This window comes from Mus caroli, unplaced genomic scaffold, assembly GCF_978045245.1.
Source record: "Mus caroli unplaced genomic scaffold, Mus_caroli_1 scaffold_8, whole genome shotgun sequence".
NCBI lineage: Eukaryota > Metazoa > Chordata > Mammalia > Rodentia > Muridae > Mus > Mus caroli.
This window is the reverse complement of record NW_028227263.1, coordinates 82,729,460-82,752,647: the sequence shown is the minus strand read 5'-3', so window position 1 is coordinate 82,752,647 and position 23,188 is coordinate 82,729,460. Positions and strand designations below refer to the sequence as shown.

The 23,188-nt window shown below is 44.1% G+C and overlaps 1 protein-coding gene across 1 annotated transcript in view; it reads left to right on the top strand.

Annotated features, from left to right (window-relative positions):
• Window positions 1-905: 905 nt before the first annotated feature.
• Trpm1 (transient receptor potential cation channel subfamily M member 1) overlaps window positions 906-23,188 on the top strand; it is a 75,748-nt gene continuing 53,465 nt past the window's right edge. The window contains exons 1-9 of the mRNA XM_085840895.1: window positions 906-924; window positions 2,684-2,883; window positions 5,193-5,406; window positions 6,368-6,492; window positions 7,722-7,893; window positions 16,521-16,695; window positions 17,117-17,240; window positions 18,204-18,276; window positions 19,083-19,183. Of these exons, the coding sequence (XP_085697021.1) occupies window positions 921-924; window positions 2,684-2,883; window positions 5,193-5,406; window positions 6,368-6,492; window positions 7,722-7,893; window positions 16,521-16,695; window positions 17,117-17,240; window positions 18,204-18,276; window positions 19,083-19,183 (1,188 nt within the window). The 5' untranslated portion in view covers window positions 906-920. The remainder of the gene's footprint in view (window positions 925-2,683; window positions 2,884-5,192; window positions 5,407-6,367; window positions 6,493-7,721; window positions 7,894-16,520; window positions 16,696-17,116; window positions 17,241-18,203; window positions 18,277-19,082; window positions 19,184-23,188) is intronic.

Here is a 23,188-nt window from a genome sequence, read left to right as displayed (position 1 = left end):
CTTGGAAACTCTCCACAACACCCAGCACAGAGCCATGTACACAGAATATCTTCAGCCACTGGATGCCTGTGAACTAAATTCAGCAAATGGAAACCATAAGTACCTGTTACCAGGCCACCACTCTTACAAAACACAGATTCTTTTCTTTTTTTAAGATTATTAATTATTATATGTAAGTAGACTGTAGCTGTCTTCAGACACACCAGAAGAGGGCATCAGATCTCATTATGGATGGTTGTGAGTCACCATGTGGCTGCTGGGATTTGAACTCAGGACCTCTGGAAGAGCAGTCAGTGCTCTTAACCATTGAGCCATCTATCTCTCCAGCCCCAAAACACAGATCCTTAAACATAAGCAACCCCTTCATTGAAATGACTGTTCAGTTATCATAGGCAAGGACAAGGCCATAGCTCAACAGTAGAGACCTTGAGTGAGGCATAGGTTTGATCCCCAGCATGACAAAAAGAAACACACACACACACACACACACATGCACACATACACATACTCACTGGGGGGCATAGGAAACCTCCTATTAATGGCATGTTATTTTTTAAAATTACATTGATGGACGGATGGACAGATGGATGGATGATTGATTGTGTTCATGTGTCATGGCTCACGGGCAGAGCAGAGGACAACTTGTAGAAGTCTGTTCTCTCCTTGTATACGGGTTCCAGGGAGATTGAACTCAGGTCTTCAGGCATGGTGGCAAACCTTAACCTCCTGATCCATCTTGCAAGCCCATTTGATTTCCTCCTCATGAACTGTAATAATGGCTTATGGCATCTAATTTTCATTCCTTTCTCTTCCAGGGTCAGAAAGCATGGATAGAGAAGACATTTTGCAAAAGGGAATGCATCTTTGTAATTCCCAGTACAAAAGACCCTAACAGGTACGTTGGATGCTATTGTAGAGACATGATCCGAGTCGGGGCTGGTCTGGCATGTCTCAGCAACTATTCTTCTAATGTCTGTGGGAGAAGGGAGAGGAGGCAAGGACATACTAAACTCTCTCCCCACCAGAGCCATTAATACAGAGTCACTGGGATAATCAGCTCCTCTTTTGAGAGGTAAATGCCTTGGCAGAGGACTTTTCTTTACAAGTCTCTTGTGAGCTCTCTCTCTCTCTCTCTCTCAGCCAGATGTGAGCAAGATCTTTAGACAGTTTCAGGATATCTTCCAGGGCCTCAGCAGTCTAATCCTCTAATTTATTTATACAAAAAGGAACTTCTATCCTTGGGAAAGATGTGAGTGACTGAGTGAAATGACTATGACCCTTGTTCACAAGATGGCCAGTGCTTCCACTTACCCGTCTGAAATGCATGCTATAGGGTAAACAGAAAGCCTTCCAAAATACTGCAAGCAATCTGGAGGATTCAGCTGAAACATATCCTCTGAGAGAAAAAGCTGAGGCTAAGCTGAAGGGTGGGGGAGACTTACCCACAGGCTCTCCCTCCAATTCATGTGAGCAGGGTCACTGGTGCAGGAGGACACAGATGCTTGGGCATCACCTGGTTCAGATTTGCTTGGTGTCTCTTCCCAGTATCTCATGTCCTCAAGCTCCCTGTTCCCCCAACCCCGTACCCTGCAGGTCTCACCGAATCCTTGTATAACCAGGAGAGAAAGAGGCCCTCCATCACAGGCCTTCTCTTTCTTCATCCCAACGACTGAGAGGTGAATGGCTCTGTCCCTCCTCCTCCTCCCTGCTATGAAGGACAAAGGTCTTTAAAACAATGAGAAAAAGCTTTCCTCCTTATTCCCCAAGTCACATGACTTTGTTATAGAAATTGAGAATCAAGTCCTAAAATTCACATGAACTTTTGTAAGAAGAAGGGAAGGAAGGAGAGAAGAGAGGAGCAATGCTTTGGTAAATATTATTTTGAGGGTTTTACCCCACTTAGACCATATAGTTTCTGAAATAAAAGACACAGAAGCCTTAATATTTATAATAAACTTAAAAGCACTAGAGCTGGGCAGATATCAACCCTCTGTGCTATTGTGTCTACTTCCTTGTCAATAACCCAAGATATCACTTGCCATGTTTCACCTAGACTACTCCTACTTCATCGCTCATGATCTACCTAGCCTATAGCAACTTCTCTCTCTTTCCTCTTATTCCCCTCCTGCTCCAACCCTCACTCTGTCCTCTCTCTTCTGCCCAGCCCAGACTTTAGGCATCTTAGTAGCCGATCAGGAATAACTTGGGGCGGGGGGAGGTTCACACAACAAAAGTTAGTGTCCATGAAGATTTTGGGTAGAAAAAAGGTTTCACTGAAACAAACAAGCAAACAAAAAAACCTTGAAGAACCATGCGGCACCATAGAATTCCAGAAGGGCACTTGTCTGTTCCAAGGCTATGACTATACTTGCTACAAATTGTTCAGCAATGTTCACAGGGCTCTGTTCATGTTCTTGAGACAGTAGAAAGATAACCAGTCATCCAGCGAGAAAGAACAGCCATGCAAAGAACAGCCATGCAAAGCAGACTGGTATATAAGTAGTGATGTGTTGCTCTTTGGGAAATGGGCATTTCAGGGGACACCTCTGTCCCTGATAAAGCTGATAACTAAGATATTCTTGGGGGCCCTGGCTGGTCCTAGCTCATCCACTCAGGCTACCTTACACTCACTGGTTGGATGGGAGGGAGGAAATGCTGCTGAGTGGCCTGCTTTGCTCTTCTTTCAGATGTTGCTGTGGTCAGCTCACTAACCAGCACATTCCTCCTCTGCCGAGCGGGGCTCCCAGCACAACAGGAGAGGACACCAAGCAGGCAGACACGCAGTCTGGGAAGTGGTCTGTCAGCAAACACACCCAGAGCTACCCAACAGACTCCTATGGGATTCTCGAATTCCAGGGTGGGGGTTACTCCAATAAAGCCATGGTAAGAGGGGTGATGGGGTGCTGTACACAGCAACTTTGCCTTCACTAGGGCCTGTACTCTTGGCCCTTAGGATGCAGAGACCTGGGTCTTCTTCGGGCTTACAGCTCAGCTTTCATAGGCACATTACTGCAAGTCCATGAGATGATTCTGTGCAGATGGATTTTACTCATTCATCAGAACTTGACATCACTGTACATGCAGCCTCCGAGAATCCACCCCAAGCTCTGAACCTAATGTACGAAGCATGCCCAAGCCCAACCTTGCACACATGCGCCTTTGCCCCATCCCCAATGTCCTCCTTTGCTTTGTATTGCTATGATAGATACTGCGACCAAAGAAACTTAAGAAGAAGCAGGGTTTATTCCATCTTATGTTTCTAGGTGATATAATAGGTCATCGCTGAGGGAACTCAAGACATGAACCTGGAGGCAGGAACTGAAACAGAGGCCACAGAGGAGTGTCGCTTACTGGCTTGATCTCCATCACTTTCTCAGCCTGTTTTTTATACATCCCAGGATCACCTGCCCAAGGGTGATACCCTCCACAGCGAGCTAGGCCCTCCCACATCAATTATTAATCAAGAAAAATGCCCTACACACTTGCCCAAAGGCCAGTCTGATAGATAAAAAGCATTTTCTCTCTCTCTTTTTTAAAAGAATTATTTGTTTTTTTTTTATGTATATGAGTACACTGTAGCTGTTTTCAGACACACCAGAAGAGGGCATTAGATTCCATTATAGATGGTTGTGAGCCACCATGTGGTTGCAGGGAATTGAACTCAGGACCTCTAGAAGAGCAGTTAGTGCTCTTAACCACTGAGCCATCTCTCCAGCCCAAGGTATTTTCTCAATTGAGGTTTCCTCTTCCCAGATGACCCTAGCTTGTGTCAAGTTGGCAAACAAACAAACAAACCAACCAGCATACCTACTGGTGAGAAAGTTCTTTAAAACAATATTAATAACCATGGGCTCTCCATCCTTCTCAGTCCATGTGGATCTCTGCAAGCATTTTCCTCTGAAGTCAGCTTCCCTGTGTCTTCCCTTCTCAATAAGAGGAAGGGAGCAGTCTCTCATAGTTTGCCATAGGTAGGGCTGCTACCTATATTTCATTGGTCCAACATTATGATTCAAATACAATTGTTATGTTCTGAATACCACAATACAAGGTTCTCTGGGATGGCTTCCTGTGTACTAGCGTGGGCACACATAAGCAGCACAGAGGGGCCATGGCCTCTGGACACTAATGTCTTTTTCACCCTGAGGAGAAGAAGGGTCCATGACCACTTTCTTCCTCACTCATCGGACCTTTGTTCTAGCTGAGTCAGTTTGGAAATTATCCCTTCAAGGCTAAGTTTGCAAATAAGTCACAAGACACTCAGGTATGTTTGAATGTCAGACAAAAGAAGAGACCATTTTTAGTACAACTCTATACCAACTCTTATGTGATGTCCTGCATTGAGAAACGATACTATGCTAAACCATTTTAAATATTCATCTAAAATTCAAATTTAGACAGGCACATTAGCCTGGTCAGTTGATACTACCATACTTTAGATGAGGTGATTTATAAACAGAAATATACTCTATGCAATTTTCAAAGCTGAGAAGCCTCCAATCAAGGTCTCAATCGATTATAGTTTCTCCCCTTGCTTAATAAGTGTTACCTTCTTCGTGTGTGCTCACATATGTGAGAAATGAGCAAACCCCTGTGGGCCTCAGAAGCACCGTCTCTTATCTACCCCTTACCCCTGCTGCACTGGGATGGAGTTTACACATGTTCCTGTCAAGCTGACACAATCCCCATCTTCAGTACTGTCACATTAGGGGTTGGTGCTTCAACAAGGAATTTGGGAGATGGGTAGAGTACAGATCTTCAAATAACACTGCACAATAAGATAGCATTTGATAAAAAAGAACAAATTAATGATATAAACCTATATGGTTTGATCTCATAAGCATTATTCTAAGTAAGAGAAGCCAAAAACCGTGTACCTTGTGACTCAACTTAGAAAGTATTACTAAAGATAAAACTCTGGAGACAGAAGCCAGTCAGTGATGCCAGGAATTATGTGTTCAGCAAACACTTGAATCATGGTACCGGTGTCCTGAATTTTCCTTTGCTAAGTCACCCATCTTTCCCCAGGTTACCTTTAGCCACTTGGCTGCAGATTAATGCAGAGGGCCCAAGATATAGAGAGCCTCCAGACACTGGGGGAGTTCTTGTTTGGATACGTGTCATATCCCTGCTCCCCTTTGATAGGCACACGAAGCCAAGCACGGGCGCGCTGAGCACCACCCCTTCTTTTGCAGTACATCCGAGTCTCCTACGACACCAAGCCAGATTCCCTGCTCCACCTCATGGTGAAGGACTGGCAGCTGGAGCTCCCAAAGCTCTTGATATCTGTGCACGGAGGCCTCCAAAGCTTCGAGATGCAGCCCAAACTGAAGCAGGTGTTTGGGAAAGGTCTGATCAAGGCTGCCATGACCACTGGGGCGTGGATCTTCACCGGGGGTGTGAGCACTGGTAAGAGCGATCCCGCCCTTGCTGTGAGTCTGCGCAGATGGACTCACTGAAGCTACTGAAGGGCCTCCTAGTAAGAACTGGCTGGAAGACTCAACACAAGGAAGCCTGATCCCAACTGTAACAGCATATTGAGCTTTACTCAACATGGTTTTTACTATTATCGTGATTGATTTGTTTAGATAGTACAAACATACTTTTGTTAGGTGGCTTTCCATCACCATGACTGACAGCTGAGATGACCAGTTTATAAAGGGAAAAGGTTTACTCTGGTTCACAGTGTTAGAGGTTTCAGCCTATGGTCCATTGCTCTGGGCCTGTATGTATCTCATGGTGGGAGTACACAGCTCTTCAAGGGCACTTCCCAGTGACTGGCAGATCACACGCTGGGTCCTTTCTCATATAGTGTCCACCACTTCCCAATGGTGCCCTGCTAGACACCAAGATCTAACATGGGACTTTGCAGGGACAATCGAGACCTAAACCTCAGCGAGCATAACAGCGATGATAGTGAACCTCTGAGTCAGCTAGTCTGTGCCATTCCCTGGGCACAGCCATGCAGAAGTGTCATTTCCCAGGAGCCAATAAGCATTGTTTCTACTCCGTATGGGAGAATGAACTGAATCATATATGAATTAAGGAACATCCCTGGTGGCCTGGCTCTTACTGATAGCAGAATGTAGCTAGGACTACGAGTGAGACCCAGTGACTTCCAGCTTTGGGTCATAGAAATCCATGCATGGCTGTTTGGGGCTCTGCTCATATTTTCCCTACTCCAGGAGTTAACACAAGATCAATGGTTGTGATGAGCACAGACTTGTGGGATGTATTTTCTTCGTGAAGAGAATAGGTTCCATCCCTGATCCACAGGGATTATGGAGGCTCAGAGTAGGCACCCCTGAAGTTCATCAGTGGTGTGATGTGGCTCAGCAGGTCCTGAAATGTGGCATGTGGCTGCTCACAGGTGTCGTCAGCCATGTGGGGGATGCCTTGAAAGACCACTCCTCCAAGTCCAGAGGCCGGCTCTGTGCTATAGGAATTGCTCCCTGGGGCATGGTGGAGAACAAGGAAGACCTGGTTGGAAAAGATGTAAGTTTTCTCTGAAGGCATTGGCAGGTTTTAAAAAATTGAAGTCTGTATTTTGAGACTGTGGTAAATTTGTATATTGTTATAAGAAATGCCAGAGAGCACCTTTCACTCCTTCCTCTGGTGGAAGGTTCTTGCAAAATGGTAGTATAATCAGGATGCTGACATTGCTGCCACCAAGATACCTCACCAACTGAAGGAAGTCTCCTGTTGTCCTTTAATATCTATACCAATTTCCTCCCATCTCTCCTTCCTCCTTAACCCTGACAACCACTTCGGTGTTACATATCTCTATCATTGTTGATTATGTTCACAATGTGGTATCACACAGTATGCAACCTTAGGAGGATAGGCTTTTCCCATATGGACACTCAGATTGCTATGGCTTCCTTCTGGGATATGGATAGACCACTGTAGGTTGTTTAACCACTATCTCTTGAAGAATGTCCAGGCTGTTTATCTCTGGTCTATTAAAAATAAAGTTGCTATAAAATGTGTGCTTAGGGTGCTGGGGAGATGGCTCAGTGAATGGGTAAAGTGCTTGCTGGATAGGCATGAGGGCTTGTGTTTGTATCCACAATACTCACATACGAATCCAGGTGTAGCGTGTGGCTGTAACCTCAGGGCTAGAAATGAAGGCAGGACGTTCCGGGGCTCACTGTCAGCCACTCTAGCAAGCCAGTGGGCTTCATGTTTAGTGAGGGACCTTGTCTTAAAAATAACCTCTGATCTCCACTGGCATGTGTAGCTACCACACATGTATACACAGAGACACTCACCTGTGCTCAGGATTTTTATGTTACTGTTATTTTTCATTTCTCTGCAGTAAATATATGTTCAATTATTGGGCTGCCACTGTCTAAAGCAAATGAGTTTCTTTCTTTTTTTAATACATTAATTGAGAAAATAGCCTTCAATGTGTAGAGTAGAGAAATGACACTTAAGTTTACATGTGGTAGCTGGGCAGTGGTGGCACACACCGTTAGTTCCAACATTCAGGGGCAGGGGCAGGGGCAGGGTCAGGGGCAGGGGCAGAGGCAGAGACAGAGACAGATCTTTGTGAGTGTGAAGCCAGCCTGGTCCCACAGTCTATACAGAGGTCTACACAGAGAAACCCTGTATCAAAAAACAAAACCAAATTTGTATGTTGTATGTTTACACACGTTTCTTGTGTCTCCTGTGACACTTAATATCTAAGTTCTGCAGCTTTGATTCACATCGTGCTTTGTCAGGTAACAAGAGTCTATCAGACCATGTCCAACCCTCTGAGCAAGCTCTCTGTGCTCAACAATTCCCACACTCACTTCATCTTGGCTGACAACGGCACCCTGGGCAAGTATGGTGCTGAGGTGAAGCTTCGAAGACAGCTGGAAAAACACATCTCCCTGCAGAAGATCAACACAAGTAAGTCCTGGGAGGCCATGGGCACCAGCTTGGGACTGACTCTACCAGGGTGGAAGCCAGCTGAGAAGGAAATTACCAGAGGGTGCTGATTCTTGCTAGGTCCAGGGACTATGCTCAGACTCTTTGACCTAGCCACCTAGCAAATCACCCTCCCAGAGCAGCCATAGGATGTTTTGCCCAGGTTCACAATTTGGTCTGAGACTTACCCTTACACTGTTTGTCACGGTTATCATGGTGATGGCACTGCCCACCACATTGCCCTCGTTCTTGTTCAATATACTTACTGCTATTATTTTCCTTCATGTTTTATCATGGAAAAAAAAAAAACTTGTTCCCAAAGAGTTGGTATGATTCAGATCATGAACCAATGAGGGTTGTAGGGTCATTACATTCTCTGTAGCTCTCAGTCTCTCACATGGACTAAGATGGTGAGATAAGGAAATCCTTAGACTTGGCTGCAGGGCCATCTGTTTCTGATGGGCACCATACTTGCTGGTCCAGATGGCACAGCTCACTGCTGGGGGGAAATGTGAGGATAAATTAGGGAGAAAGAACTGGCTCCCAACCAGATGAGAGGACCCATAACCTTCTGGGAAATGCCCACATGCAAAACCTCTGTCAGACAATTATTAAATGATCTCACAGAATAGTTCATTCTTAATATCACCAATAATATCTCTGTGCACCATAATCTAGAACTAGGAAAATGTCAGAATGTAAGGAATTGTGGTATCACTCAAGTGGTTAGAACTAGGGTGCCTACTCCTAAAGGCTATAGATTTCCGAGAATCATCTTAAACTTTTTCTATTAATTCTCAGTGAGTCTTATATAATGTAGTTTTATACAATTAATCTATTCCTCCCCTACTTGTCCCAGATCTACCCTCACCTCCCAAACAATTTCTGAATTCATGTCCTCTTTTAAAAAAAATGACTCCTTGAGTCCTACTGTTCTGACCATGCATTCACAGGTGTGGGATCATCCACTGGAGTGTGGTCAACCTACCAGGGCCGCACGCTTAAAGAAAACTGACTCCCTTCCCATAGAAGGGAATTTGTCAACCCATCCCCATCCCCATACTAGAATACTGACCAGCTTAATCCTGTACAGCCAGCCACACTGAATTCATGAGTATGGAGGTCCTAAGAATCAGATCTTGGTGGATAAATCAGTTGGATTTAGTATTTTTGGACTTGTAAGTTCTGCTTGGACCTGTGACCTGTGGGCTTCCCTTTGTCATCCTTTGCCTAGGCCTCTGAGTGAGGCAAGGACAGCAAAGGGGGGCTCAGTGGTCACCTCTACTACAGAGAGTTTGGAAGCCTAGCCTGAGCCAAGAGCAAGTTCTACTCTGCTTCTGGAAATGAAGTCACCACGATCCCGACAAAGTAAAAATCCCAAGCCTGCTTGGATGAAAATCTCAGAGACAGAGACGATGCCACCCTGATCCATTTTCTACTATTTCTTTTCTTTCTTTTTCTTTTTCTTTTTCTTTTTCTTTTCTTTTTTTTTTTTTTTTTTTTTTGAGACAGGGTTTCTCTGTGTAGCCCTGTTTGTCTTGGAACTCACTCCATAGACCAGGCTGGCCTCAAATTCAGAAATCTGCCTGACTCTACCTCCCAAGTGCTGGGATTAAAGGTGTGCACCACCACCGCCCGGCTTCATTTTCCACTATTCCTTATTCATGGCTTAGTCCAGTGGGTCCCACCCTTCCTAATACTCTGACTCTAATACAGTCACTCGTGTTGTGGTGACCCCTCAAACCATAAAATTATTTTTGTTGCTACTTCATTACTGCAACATTGTTACTCTTATGAATCATAATGTAAATATCTGATACGCAGGATATCTGATACGTGACTCCCCTAAGGGGTAGAGACCCACAGGTTGAGAACTGCTGGCTTAGCCCATGACATATCTTCAACGTTTGCTGGCTGGAATAAACTCAACTGTAATTCTTCTAACAGGAGACAACAAAGTTATCCTGAATCCTTAAGTATCCACTGGGGAAAGCAAAGTAGAAAAAGAGAGACTCGGAATTCACTCATTGATAGTCTCAAGGCTTCTTATAACCTGTGCTGGCAGATTTTATCGGAAGCTCTTGAGAACCATAACAACAAGGACATTTCCTTCCTCTTGCCTCTTGTAATGTTGCTCACAACTACAGAAACCAAGAAAAACCTGATCAGCAGTCAGTGATCCTTGGTGTTGCCAAGGTCCAAAGCCTGAAACTTCACTGGTTATAGACAGAAAAACATTCAGGAGAGAAATTCTGTCTTTAATTAATGTGTATGGAGTTTTTTTCCCAGTTGTTATCCCTCAGCAACACAATATAATAACTACTTTCATGTCATTGCATCATGCCAGGTATTATGAGTCCCTGGAGATGGCTTGAGGCATACAGGAGAAGATATATGCAGATGCTACATCATTTTATATGAGTCCTGAGCATCTTGAATTTGGTGTCCGGGGGATATTATAAGGTTCTGGAACCAATCCCTAGTAGATGCCAAGGAACAACTCTATAATATGTCCTGGCCAGGCAGAGATGACATTTGGAGGTAGGCAAGTTTGTCACAAAGCCTCCTCTCCAGCACTTCCCCCCAGTATTATCTCAGCTTCCAGAATTCTCCCATCACTTCCTGCTAGATCTATCACCAAAAATTTGTCTATTCCTACTGTGCCCTTGAAGAATTCTATTATTTATTTATTTTAAATCAGAGTAGACTCTGGAAATAAGCCATTGGCAATGGGCTAATAGTACTCCATGCTTTCACCCCTAAGGTAATATCCTGGGGCCAGAAGTGTTTTAGTCTTGGATTTATAAATTTTGGACATATTTGCATACCCTTTACCAATGATCATCTCCAATCCAAATATTTAGTCTTGGAAGATGTTTTGGGCACAGGTGATGCTCAACCTTTTCTGCTGTATTCAAGGCTCTGGAGGCAGCAACAAGAGCAGATTACCACACGTGTGCCTCTTCAACTTCCCAAACACTACGTAAAAGCCAAATCTATTCTTTTTTTTTTTCACATTTTTCAAAAGTTGCTTTACTGTATTTCACTTCTTCCAAAAACACGACATGTGACAATAGGCAAAAACCCTGCATCTCTACTGTCCATATGTGTAGGGGAGGGGCTATGTGAGGTAACAATTAGTGAAACAATGATTGCAGTTTTCAACAGCACCTGGAAATGAATCCTTAGGGTCAAGGGTCCTGGTATTCTCAGACCTTGTTTCTTTTTTTTTTTTTTTTTTTTTTTTTTTATATTTTTATTACATATTTTCCTCAATTACATTTCCAATACTATCCCAAAAGTCCCCCATAGCGCCCCCCACTTCCCTACCCACCCATTCCCATTCTTTTGGCCCTGGCATTCCCCTATATTGGGGCATATAAAGTTTGCAAGTCCAATGGGCCTCACCATTGATGGCCGACTAGGCCATCTTTCGATACATATGCAGCTAGAGACAAGAGCTCCAGGGTTCTGGTTAGTACATCATGTTGTTCCAACAATAGGGTTGCAGATCCCTTTAGCTCCTTGGGTACTTTCTCTAGCTTCTCCATTGGGAGCCCTGTGATACATCCAATAGCTGACTGTGAACATCCACTCCTGTGTTTGCTAGGCCCCGGCATCGTCTCACAAGAGACAGCTATATTTGGGTCCTTTCAGCAAAATCTTGCTAGTGTATGCAATGGTGTCAGCGTTTAGAAGCTGAATATGGGATGGATCCCTGGATACGGCAGTCTCTAAATGGTCCATCCTTTCATCACAGCTACGAACTTTGTCTCTGTAACTCCTTCCCTGGGTGTTTTGTTCCCAATTCTAAGAAGGTGCACAGTGTCCACACTTTGGTCTTCATTCTTCTTGAGTTTCATGCGTTTATCAAATTGTATCTTATATCTTGGGTATCCTAAGTTTTGGGCTAATATCCACTTATCAATGAATACATATTGTGTGAGTTCTTTTGTGATTGTGTTACTTCACTCAAGATGATGCCCTCCAGGTCCATCCATTTGGCTAGGAATTTCATAAATTCATTCTTTTTAATAGCTGAGTAGTACTCCATTGTGTAAATGTACCATAATTTCTGTATCCATTCCTCTGTTGAGGGACATCTGGGTTCTTTCCAGCTTCTGGCTATTATAAATAGGGCTGCTATGAACATAGTGGAGCATGTGTCCTTTTTACCGGTTGGGACATCTTCTGGATATATGCCCAGGAGCGGTATTGCTGGATCCTCCGGTAGTACTATGTCCAATTTTCTGAGGAACCGCCAGACTGATTTCCAGAGTGGTTGTACAAGCTTGCAATCCCACCAACAATGGAGGAGTGTTCCTCTTTCTCCACATCCTCGCCAGCATCTGCTGTCACCTGAATTTTTGATCTTAGCCATTCTGACTGGTGTGAGGTGGAATCTCAGGGTTGTTTTGATTTGCATTTTCCTGATGATTAAGGATGTTGAACATTTTTTCAGGTGTTTCTCTGCCATTCGGTATTCCTCAGGTGAGAATTCTTTGTTCAGTTCTGAGCCCCATTTTTTAATGGGGTTATTTGACTTTCTGGAGTCCACCTTCTTGAGTTCTTTATATATATTGGATATTAGTCCCTTATCTGATTTAGGATAGGTGAAGATCCTTTCCCATTCTGTTGGTGGTTTTTTTGTCTTATTGATGGTGTCTTTAGCCTTGCAGAAGCTTTGTAGTTTCATGAGGTCCCACTTGTCAATTCTCGATCTTACAGCACAAGCCATTACTGTTCTATTCAGGAATTTTTCCCCTGTGCCCATATCTTCAAGGCTTTTCCCCACTTTCTCCTCTATAAGTTTCAGTGTCTCTGGTTTTATGTGAAGTTCCTTGATCCACTTAGACTTGACCTTAGTACAAGGAGATAGGAATGGATCGATTCGCATTCTTCTACATGTTAACAACCAGTTGTGCCAGCACCATTTGTTGAAAATGCTGTCTTTCTTCCACTGGATGTTTTTAGCTCCCTTGTCGAAGATCAAGTGACCATAGGTGTGTGGGTTCATTTCTGGGTCTTCAATTCTATTCCATTGGTCTATTTGTCTGTCACTATACCAGTACCATGCAGTTTTTATCACAATTGCTCTGTAGTAGAGCTTTAGGTCCGGCATGGTGATTCCACCAGAGGTTCTTTTATCCTTGAGAAGAGTTTTTGCTATCCTAGGTTTTTTGTTATTCCAGATGAATTTGCAGATTGCACTTTCTAATTCGTTGAAGAATTGATTTGGAATTTTGATGGGGATTGCATTGAATCTGTAGATTGCTTTTGGCAAGATAGCCATTTTTACAATGTTGATCCTGCCAATCCATGAGCATGGGAGATCTTTCCATCTTCTGAGATCTTCTATAATTTCTTTCTTCAGAGACTTGAAGTTTTTATTATACAGATCTTTCACTTCCTTAGTTAGAGTCACGCCAAGATATTTTATATTATTTGTGACTATTGAGAAGGGTGTTGTTTCCCTAATTTCTTTCTCAGCCTGTTTATTCTTTGTGTAGAGAAAGGCCATTGATTTGTTTGAGTTAATTTTATATCCAGCTACTTCACCGAAGCTGTTTATCAGGCTTAGAAGTTCTCTGGTGGAATTTTTAGGGTCACTTATATATATATACTATCATATCATCTGCAAAAAGTGATATTTTGACTTCATCTTTTCCAATTTTTATCCCTTTGATCTCCTTTTGTTGTCGAATTGCTCTGGCTAGGACTTCAAGTACAATGTTGAATAGGTATGGAGAAAGTGGACAGCCTTGTCTAGTCCCTGATTTTAGAGGGATTGCTTCAAGCTTCTCACCATTTACTTTGATGTTAGCTACTGGTTTGCTGTAGATTGCTTTTATCATGTTTAGGTATGGGCCTTGAATTCCTGATCTTTCCAAGACTTTTATCATGAATGGGTGTTGGATCTTGTCAAATGCTTTTTCCGCATCTAACGAGATGACCATGTGGTTTTTGTCTTTGAGTTTGTTTATATACTGGATTACGTTGATGGATTTCCGTATATTGAACCATCCCTGCATCCCTGGGATGAAACCTACTTGGTCAGGATGGATGCTTGTTTTGATGTGTTCTTGGATTCGGTTAGCAAGAACTTTATTGAGGATTTTTGCATCAATATTCATAAGGGATATTGGTCTGAAGTTTTCTATCTTTGTTGGGTCTTTTTGTGGTTTAGGTATCAGAGTAATTGTGGCTTCATAGAATGAGTTGGGTAGAGTACCTTCTGTTTCTATTTTGTGGAATAGTTTGTGAAGAACTGGGATTAGATCTTCTTTGAAGGTCTGATAGAACTCTGCACTAAACCCATCTGGTCCTGGGCTTTTTTTAGTTGGGAGACTATTAATGACTGCTTCTATTTCTTTGGGGGATATAGGGCTGTTTAGATCATTAACCTGATCTTGATTCAACTTTGGTACCTGGTATCTGTCTAGGAACTTCTCCATTTCATCCAGGTTCTCCAGTTTTGTTGAGTATAGCCTTTGGTAGAAGGATCTGATGGTGTTTTGGATGTCTTCAGGATCTGTTGTTATGTCTCCTTTTTCATTTCTGATTTTGTTAATTAGGATGCTTTCCCTGTGCCCTCTAGTGAGTCTGGCTAAGGGTTTATCTATCTTGTTGATTTTCTCAAAGAACCAGCTCCTTGATTGGTTGATTCTTTGAATAGTTTTTCTTGTTTCCACTTGGTTGATTTCACCCCTGAGTTTGATTATTTCCTGCCGTCTACTCCTCTTGGGTGAATTTGCTTCCTTTTGTTCTAGTGCTTTTAGGTGTGTTGTCAAGCTGCTAATGTGTGCTCTCTCTAGTTTCCTTTTGGAGGCACTCATAGCTATGAGTTTTCCTCTTAGAAATGCTTTCATTGCGTCCCATAAGTTTGGGTATGTTGTGGCTTCATTTTCATTGAACTCTAAAAAGTCCTTAATTGCTTTCTTTATTCCTTCCTTGACCAAGGTATCATTGAGAAGAGTGTTGTTCAGTTTCCATGTGAAGGTTGGCTTTCTATTATTTATTTTGTTATTGAAGATCAGCCTTAGTCCATGGTGATCTGATAGGATGCATGGGACAATTTCAATATTTTTATATCTGTTGAGGCCTGCTTTGTGACCAATTATGTGGTCAATTTTGGAGAAGGTACCATGAGGTGCTGAGAAGAAGGTATATCCTTTCGTTTTAGGATAGAATGTTCTGTAGATATCTGTCAGATCCATTTGATTCATAATTTCTCTTAGTTTCACTGTGTCCCTGTTTAGTTTCTGTTTCCATGATCTGTCCATTGGTGAAAGTGGTGTGTTGAAGTCTCCCACTATTATTGTATGAGGTGCAATGTGTGCTTTGAGCTTTACTAAAGTTTCTTTAATGAATGTGGCTGCCTTTGTATTTGGAGCATAGATATTCAGGATTGATATTTCCTCTTGGAGGATTTTACCTTTGATGAGTATGAAGTGTCCCTCCCTGTCTTTTTTAATGACTTTGGGTTGGAAGTCAATCTTATCAGATATTAGAATGGCTACTCCAGCTTGTTTCTTCATGCCATTTGCTTGGAAAATTGTTTTCCAGCCTTTCATTCTGAGGTAGTGTCTATCCTTTTCTCTGAGATGAGTTTCCTGTAAGCAGCAAAATGTTGGGTCTTGTTTGTGTAGCCAGTTTGTTAGTCTATGTCTTTTTATCGGGGAGTTGAGTCCATTGATAATAAGAGATATTAAGGAAAAGTAATTGTTGTTTCCTGTTATTTTTGTTGTTAAAGTTGGCATTTTGTTCTTGTGGCTGTCTTCTTTTAGGTTTGTTGAGGGATTACCTTCTTGTTGTTTCTAGGGCGTGTTCCACTCACCAGCAGTCCCAAAATCCTGCGGCGGGGGTCGTGGGTAGTTGGCGGGTGTCAGGCAACCCTGCGCTCCTGCTACCCCGGCGCTGATCCGGCCGGATGAGGCCTGTGGCCCTACTCAGGCCGGTTTCTGCTTCCCTAACTAATGCAGTCTCAGGTCCCGCACAATTGGATTGGAGCAGAAGCTGTGCTCCACTCACCAGAAGTCTTAAGATCCTGTGGCCCCAAATCTATTCTTATATTTCAGGTCCATTGCTCTTCTTGAGATAAGTGAGGCCCTGATCCTTTTACAACTGGTCACCTGAGAGATGGTGCTTTAATCAATGGCCCAGCAGTATATTACTGATACAGGAGAGGCCCTGGATTGAGCTGAATTCCCCTCTGGCTCAGTCCAGCCCTCCTTATACTGGATCATTGTTGGAAGACAGCCCCCCAGCATTTCACACCTAGGCAAGGCAGAAGAGGAGCCTTCATTGCAATGCTTTTAAAACTGGCCCAGTGTCCCTGTGTGGATTCTTACCAGAGTTGGGTCACATGGGCGTGTCAGGGAGTTTAAGAGTTCTGAAGTTTGGAGTTTACAGTGGGGGGCCATGATATGAAGTTTGAATGCAAGAATGAAGACAGTCACCCTTCGCTTGACTTAGTCGGATCATTGGTCAACATTAAGGGTACAAGGAAAGCCCTGTGGCAGGAAGTTTGTGCTTTTTGCTGTTTCGACATTTAATGCAAGTTGGAGCTGTTCATGTTCGTGTGAGCAACAAGTGTGGTTGTGTTGCAGGGCTGGGCCAGGGTGTACCTCTCGTGGGCCTAGTGGTAGAAGGTGGTCCTAACGTGGTTTCTATCGTCCTGGAGTATCTCAAAGAAGACCCTCCTGTCCCTGTGGTGGTTTGCGATGGCAGTGGACGTGCCTCTGACATTTTGTCCTTCGCACACAAATACTGCGACGAAGGAGGGTAGGTTTGGTGTGTGACAAGGGTGAGCTCTTAATGGTTTTTTGTCAGACTGGGGAAAACATCTGACACATCCCCTCAGATATCCCCCAAAATGTCTAACTTACAAGGGGTTCTCTTGATCTTCTCTCCTGAGCTCCCGAGATCAGCATGAGAATGCCCAGGAGCTACTGTTCCTGACTGAATCCTCTCTGCTGACGTCTCTCTTACAACTTTATTTTACAGTATTAAGTCTTGCAAAGAGCTAAATGCAGGCCAATTTTTAATGCTGCTTTTAGGCTGGGTTGGCTTTTTGTCTCCTGTACACAAATCTCACCCATTAGCAGTCCAAAATCAAAAGTACCGGGTGGGCGAAACTGTCTGGCTCACTTGGGAGCTGATCTAATTCCCTTGCTTCCTTCCCTCTCTTTACCCCTTTGAACAGAGTCATAAACGAGTCCCTGCGGGACCAGCTTCTAGTTACCATTCAGAAAACATTTAATTACAGCAAGTCCCAGTCGTATCAGCTGTTTGCAATTATCATGGAGTGCATGAAGAAGAAAGAACTCGTGAGTGTCTTGAATTGTATTGCCAAACAAGTTCCAAGGAGAGAGCTCTTTCTGTGTCTAGCTCTGCCGGGCTTGCTGGATGGGCCATCTGTATACTTCAGTTGACCTTCTCAAAAGGCAGCTTAGGAACTCATCCCAAACTAGCTGCCAGTGCACCCCTGAAGGAATGGGAAAAGCCACGGAGCAGTGGTTCTCAACCTGTGCGTAGGGACCCCTTTGGGTGCCAACCAACTCCTTTCACAGGGGTTTCTTAAGACCATTGGAGTAACAACAAAAATAATTTTATGGTTGGGGATCACCACAACATGAGGAATCGTATTAAAGGGTCGAAGCATTAGGAAGGTTGAGAGCCACTGCCACAGAGGACCCAGGTGGATCCAGACCTTAGTGAACATAAGGTGATGCCAATCTTGTCACTCAACTCAGAAATTCAAATCACAAATGAGATGAAAAGTCCCCAGGGAAGAGAGACACAAACATGCCGTTAGATGTGACAGGTCACAAAGTCAAATTCACTTCCCTTTGCAAATGCAGGGCTCATTTCTCATTTCTTCCTTCAGCTTCCTTTAAGCTTCCTTATAAGGCGTAGGCACACCTAGTTCACGGATGATGACATATTCAAAATTCTAAATTCACGTTCACATATTCCTGCTGACTAGGCATGTGTTCAGAAGCTCAGATGGCTATTTAAATATGGGGCTATCCTGAGGTGCTTACCCTCTTCCCAAGGCAGGATGATAAATTCCAATCCCGGGCAAGGATTCCATCAGCTTAAGACAACAACATGGAAGCTCCTGGGGACTGAAAACTGTGAACATCCATCCAACCAGCTCTCAAGTCTGCTTCATTGCTCTAGTCTTTGTGTTCAGTTTTTAAAAAAAAAAAAAAAAAACAGCTCAGTCCCCCCCCCCTCATTTTCAATGTCGCCTTGATTCTGTCTTCTCCCCATTCACCTGTTTCCAGGTCACTGTGTTTCGGATGGGTTCCGAGGGTCAGCAAGATGTTGAGATGGCAATTTTAACTGCCTTGCTCAAAGGTGAGCTTCTGGGATGTGGAGATTCTGACTTCTGTCTTCCCAGAGCTGCCTAGCAGGGGCTTTGTCAGTAGTGAGAGCTCCTTCACATCCCCACCCCCCCTAAGAACTCACAGTAAAAGAACCCCGAGCTGGCTAGGTTGCCCCGGGTGACCTCTGCATGGGTTGCTGGGATGAGCAGACTCTGAGAGGGCTTTTGTGAGAGAGGGGGGTTGATGGATGCCCATAGATGTTACTAAACTGTCAGAGCTGAGTCCATCCATAGCTGTTCTAGTGGGGCTGCCTGAACACAGCAACCCACCTCTAAGGACAGGCTGCAATCAGGAGTTCATGATACAGGAGGATTGCCCTGGGAAGCCCGTGTCCTCCCTGTCTCTCAGCTAGCCTGGAGCCATAGGGACAAGAGGAAGTTCACCACTGTCTTCTTTATGCTGCACTGGGCTCTGTGCTGCCCTGGGGGTTATGGTCCTTGGGTTGTCCTGGCAAAGGTTGATAGTTTCAGATTTCTCTCCTTTTCAGATGAGGGCCACGAATTACTCGGCTCCTTCTCCATCCCTTCCAGGCAACCATGCCCCCTTGGCTTGGGATGAGGCTGCCCCTGGCTTTCTCTCAGGAAACATTTAAGGAAAAAAAGAAAAGCAGAATTATTAGCTTGGGTGGTGATTTGGGGGCAGGCAAGAAAGAAGGAAGTGGTAGGTGCTTAGTTCTGAATCAGTTCCCGGTGGGAAGCCCAGGTTCCCAAACCAGAACCTGCCAAGCTCAAGCCGTCCAGATGTGAGTGAGGAAAGCTCTCTCTTCTTCTTTTCCAGGAACCAACGCATCAGCTCCAGATCAGCTGAGCTTGGCCCTGGCTTGGAACCGGGTCGACATAGCGCGAAGCCAGATCTTCGTCTTTGGCCCACACTGGCCGGTGAAACTGTTTTTCTGTTGTTGTTTTGTTTTTTTTTTTATTTCTGGAGACAGGGTCTCATATAGTCTAGCCAAGAAGGTGCCTATGTAGGCGAGATTGGTCTTGAACTCCTGATCTTCCTGCCTTTACCTCCCTCATGCTGAGGTTAAAGGCATTCGCCACTGTGCCTTGCGGAACTGTTTTCTGTTTAGAATATTAATTGTGGCTTGTCATGGTGCTGTATTAGTGGGTCCTTGCTCATGATGTGGATCTCTGGAGAAGATCTGAGGGTGTGCTGATCTGGGTAATCCATGAGATTACTGGAAGATGTTGCTGTTTAACATCAAAGAAACAAAGGTTCTGAGCACAGACTCCACACTGAGTGGGTCTTCCTGAGGAAACTAACCACCGAACCTTTCATCATTGCTGGTAAACAAAGGTTCTTAGCGTTTGAAAGAAGAAAATGGATCATTAAAATTAACTGCAGCAATTCCTTCTAGAGGACTGAGTTTTCAGACTATGTTTCATGAAGCTTTGGGGGGGTCTAGAGAATGCCATGTGTGATGTAGATGTGATCATTGTGTCTGATGTCTCTGATCTAGTATCTGTGGTGTGGTTTAATGTATTGGATGAAGCAAGTCTGTGGACAGCATGTATGTAGAGTATGTGACTTATGATATACAGATGTAGTTTAGCATATGTGGTGTTTGTAGATTATAAATAACATGTATGTAGTACCTGTGTGAATGTGAGGGAATATACACATATAGCTTTCCAGATGTGTGTATATCACATCTGTAGAACAGTGCCTGTCTGTGCTCTGTGATGTGCTTGTGGTATGATGTGTGGGTGAATAATACATGTGGGCATGGGTGGTGTGTGTATGATTAGCAGGTGTGTGTACATGTGCATGTGTGTGATTAGCAGATGTGTGTGCATGTGTGTGATTAGCAGGTGTGTGTACATGTGCATGTGTGTGATTAGCAGGTGTGTGTACATGTGCATGTGTGTGTGCATGTGTGGGTTTAGCAGGTATATGTGTGTGATTAGCAGGCATGTGTATATGTGTGTGCATGATTAGCAGGTGTGTATGTATATGTATATTGTGATTAGCAGGTGTGTGTGCGTTTGATTGAGGAATATTTTATATGTTTGTGCCTATGACAATGTAAATGAAAGAGAGTCAGTTTGTGTGTGGTCAGAAGATTGTGTATGTTTTGATGTAGGACAAGCTGTGTGTATGTGCACACACATGTTACCATGGTAGACACAGTCTTCCATGTCACAACCATATCACGGTTTCTAAGACCCCAATTATATCATCTACCCGATTTTCCTCGTGGCTAAAGCAAATGTCATCAATACCCTTAGCACACATAGCATGCGTGATAAGTGACTCGGGCATCCTTCAGCCACTCCTTCCATCAAAGCCACTTCTTTGCTCTGAAAATTAGAGCATAAACCAGACTATAAGGCTTGTAATGAGCTAGAAAGACACATAAGGATCCCAAAGGAATGCCAGGACAATATTTCCAGCAATAATTGCTCAATCCATATTTGAAGTTCAAAGCAAAGTTTCCTCCTTGTGGATGTGGTCCATTGCAACCCACATCCTTTTAAGGGTGTGGCACCTACAATGTAAATACCCTGTGTTGGGTGTGGTCTCACCTGCACAGCACAGATGACTATCACCTGCCAGTGCTGGCTCTACACACACTTTGGCCCAGAAACAGACTCACTTCACCCCTGTTAACCCATGTTCAGAAATCCCCACAGGTTCTGTCATGCACACCTCTGACTACACAACTCCCCCCCCCCAATTCCACAGCTCAAAGGGTCAGGCAGGTGGCACCCAGGGGTAGAGGTGAGGTAAGTAGGGTGGGGATTCTGTTCCTTGTTATTTTTCACTTTTCTATGTTTAGTCTACCATGTCGCAACCATATCACATTTTGTAAGACTCCAATTGTATCATCCACCTGATTTCCCTTGTGGTTGAAGCAAAGACCATCACTACCTGGCTTCTTTCTAGGCTACCACTCTTTACCTCTTCTCTGGGATTCCTCCATAATATTCCATTTTAGCCTATTATGACAGCTCTAGTGTGGAGCATCCACATCTCATGTGTATGATAGCTACATTCAGCAATCAGCTGCCCTCTTCCTGACAGCTACTGAGGCCCCTCTTCCGAAGTGTAGGCTTTGCCAGCTTGGGCTACAAGCTCTTCTTCTGAGGTTACCCAGAGTGCTAGGCATCCTGAAAGGTAGCCAGGAAGCCCAATAGGTGAGCTCATTTGAGCAACTAGAAGCTCTCTTCCCATACCAGCCACACATGTAGTGCCTTCTCTACACCCAACAACAGCAAGGCCAGAGCTGCGGCAGGGAGATAGGTTACCGCTGCACACTTGCTCCATGTGTTTTCAAATCTGTGTATTTTTATTCACTAATTTAGGAAATGTTGGTTGACGGTTGCATCTTGTGTCTGGGGCCCATGTTCCATGTGCTGGGGACACAGAAGTTAATAGAATAGACTCACAAGAGCCTTTGATGAAGTCTTCATTTGGGCAGACATGAAGGTGGGAGATTGAAGACAGAAGGAGGCTAGTGTGGAATGAAAAAACAGATAATTATTGGATTCCAACATGTAGGAAATTGACAGCACATAGAGGGTACTAATTTGTACCTAATTTATTCCAATAAAGACACTGCTGAGTGGACACTGGGTGATTGACAGGTAGATGCTGGCTGCTGGGCCATGAGGAGCGAGCACCTTCCCTGCAGGGGGAAGGGCAACTGAAACCAGCTGAGGCAAGAAAGAAACAGGCAAAACAAGTGCAGGGAGATGGGAACATTACAGTTGGAATACAAAGCGAGACTGGGTGACTCAGGGGAAGGCTGAAAGCCAGGATGTGTGCTTCTGAGTCCTGCAAATACAATCCGGGACTGAATGCCAGGGTTCACAGAAGACATTTTTGTTTTTAATGCAACAGTAAGTATCTGCTATCCTGTTATCCTGTGGTGGCTGGTGTACACCTTAAATCCCAGCAGTTGGGAGGCAGAAGCAGGTGGAACACTATGAGTTTGAGATCAGTTTGTTCTACAAAGTGAGTTCCAGGCCCGTAGGGTTACACAGTGAGAGACCCTGTCTTGAAATGAGAGGGGGAGAGGGGGAGAGGGGAAGAGGGGGAGAGGGGGAGAGAGAGGGGGAGAGAGAGGGGGAGAGAGAGGGGGAGAGAGAGGGGGAGAGAAGAGAGAAGCCCTACCTTGTGTGTGTCCACACTGCTTCTCCATCCAGCCATCAATGAATCCTAGCCGTCATGAGTAGCATCACTATGGATGTGGGTGTGCAGGTGTCCATTTGAGTCTTGCCATAAATTCCTTTGGGAATATATCCAGAGGTGGACTTCTGTCATAATTCATAATTAAGTGATAATTCTGCGTCTAATTTTTTGGTGGTTACCAAGGTATTTTCCATGACACCTTCACAATTTTACATCTGCACCCAAAGTGCAAGCAGTCACATTTCTCTGCCTTCTCAGAAACATGTGTTATTTTCTGTTGTTTTATATTGCTGTTTACCATAACAGCCATCCCAGTGGGTTAGGATGGCATCTCAGCTGACTTGTATTTGTGTGCCCTTCGTGGTGGTGAGCATCTGTGCCGTCCACTTGTAAAATTCTTTGGCGAAACAGCTATTCAAGTGTTTTGCTTATTTTTGAATTGGATTTTTGATGTTGAGTTTTAGGAGCTCTGTATGCATTCTGATAATCCCTTTTCATATTTCTGATTTGCCATATATTCCCTCGTCCTATAGCAGTGGTTCTCGGCCTGTGGGTCATGACCTCTTTGGGGGTCACGTATCAGATATCCTGCATAGCAGATATTTACATTGTGATCCATGACAGTAGCAAAATTACACTCATGAAGTAGCAACAAAATAATTTTATGGCCTGGGAGGAGGGGTCACTGCAATATGAGGGACTGTGTTAAAGGGTGCAGCACTAGGAAGGATGAGAGCCTGGGCTATAGG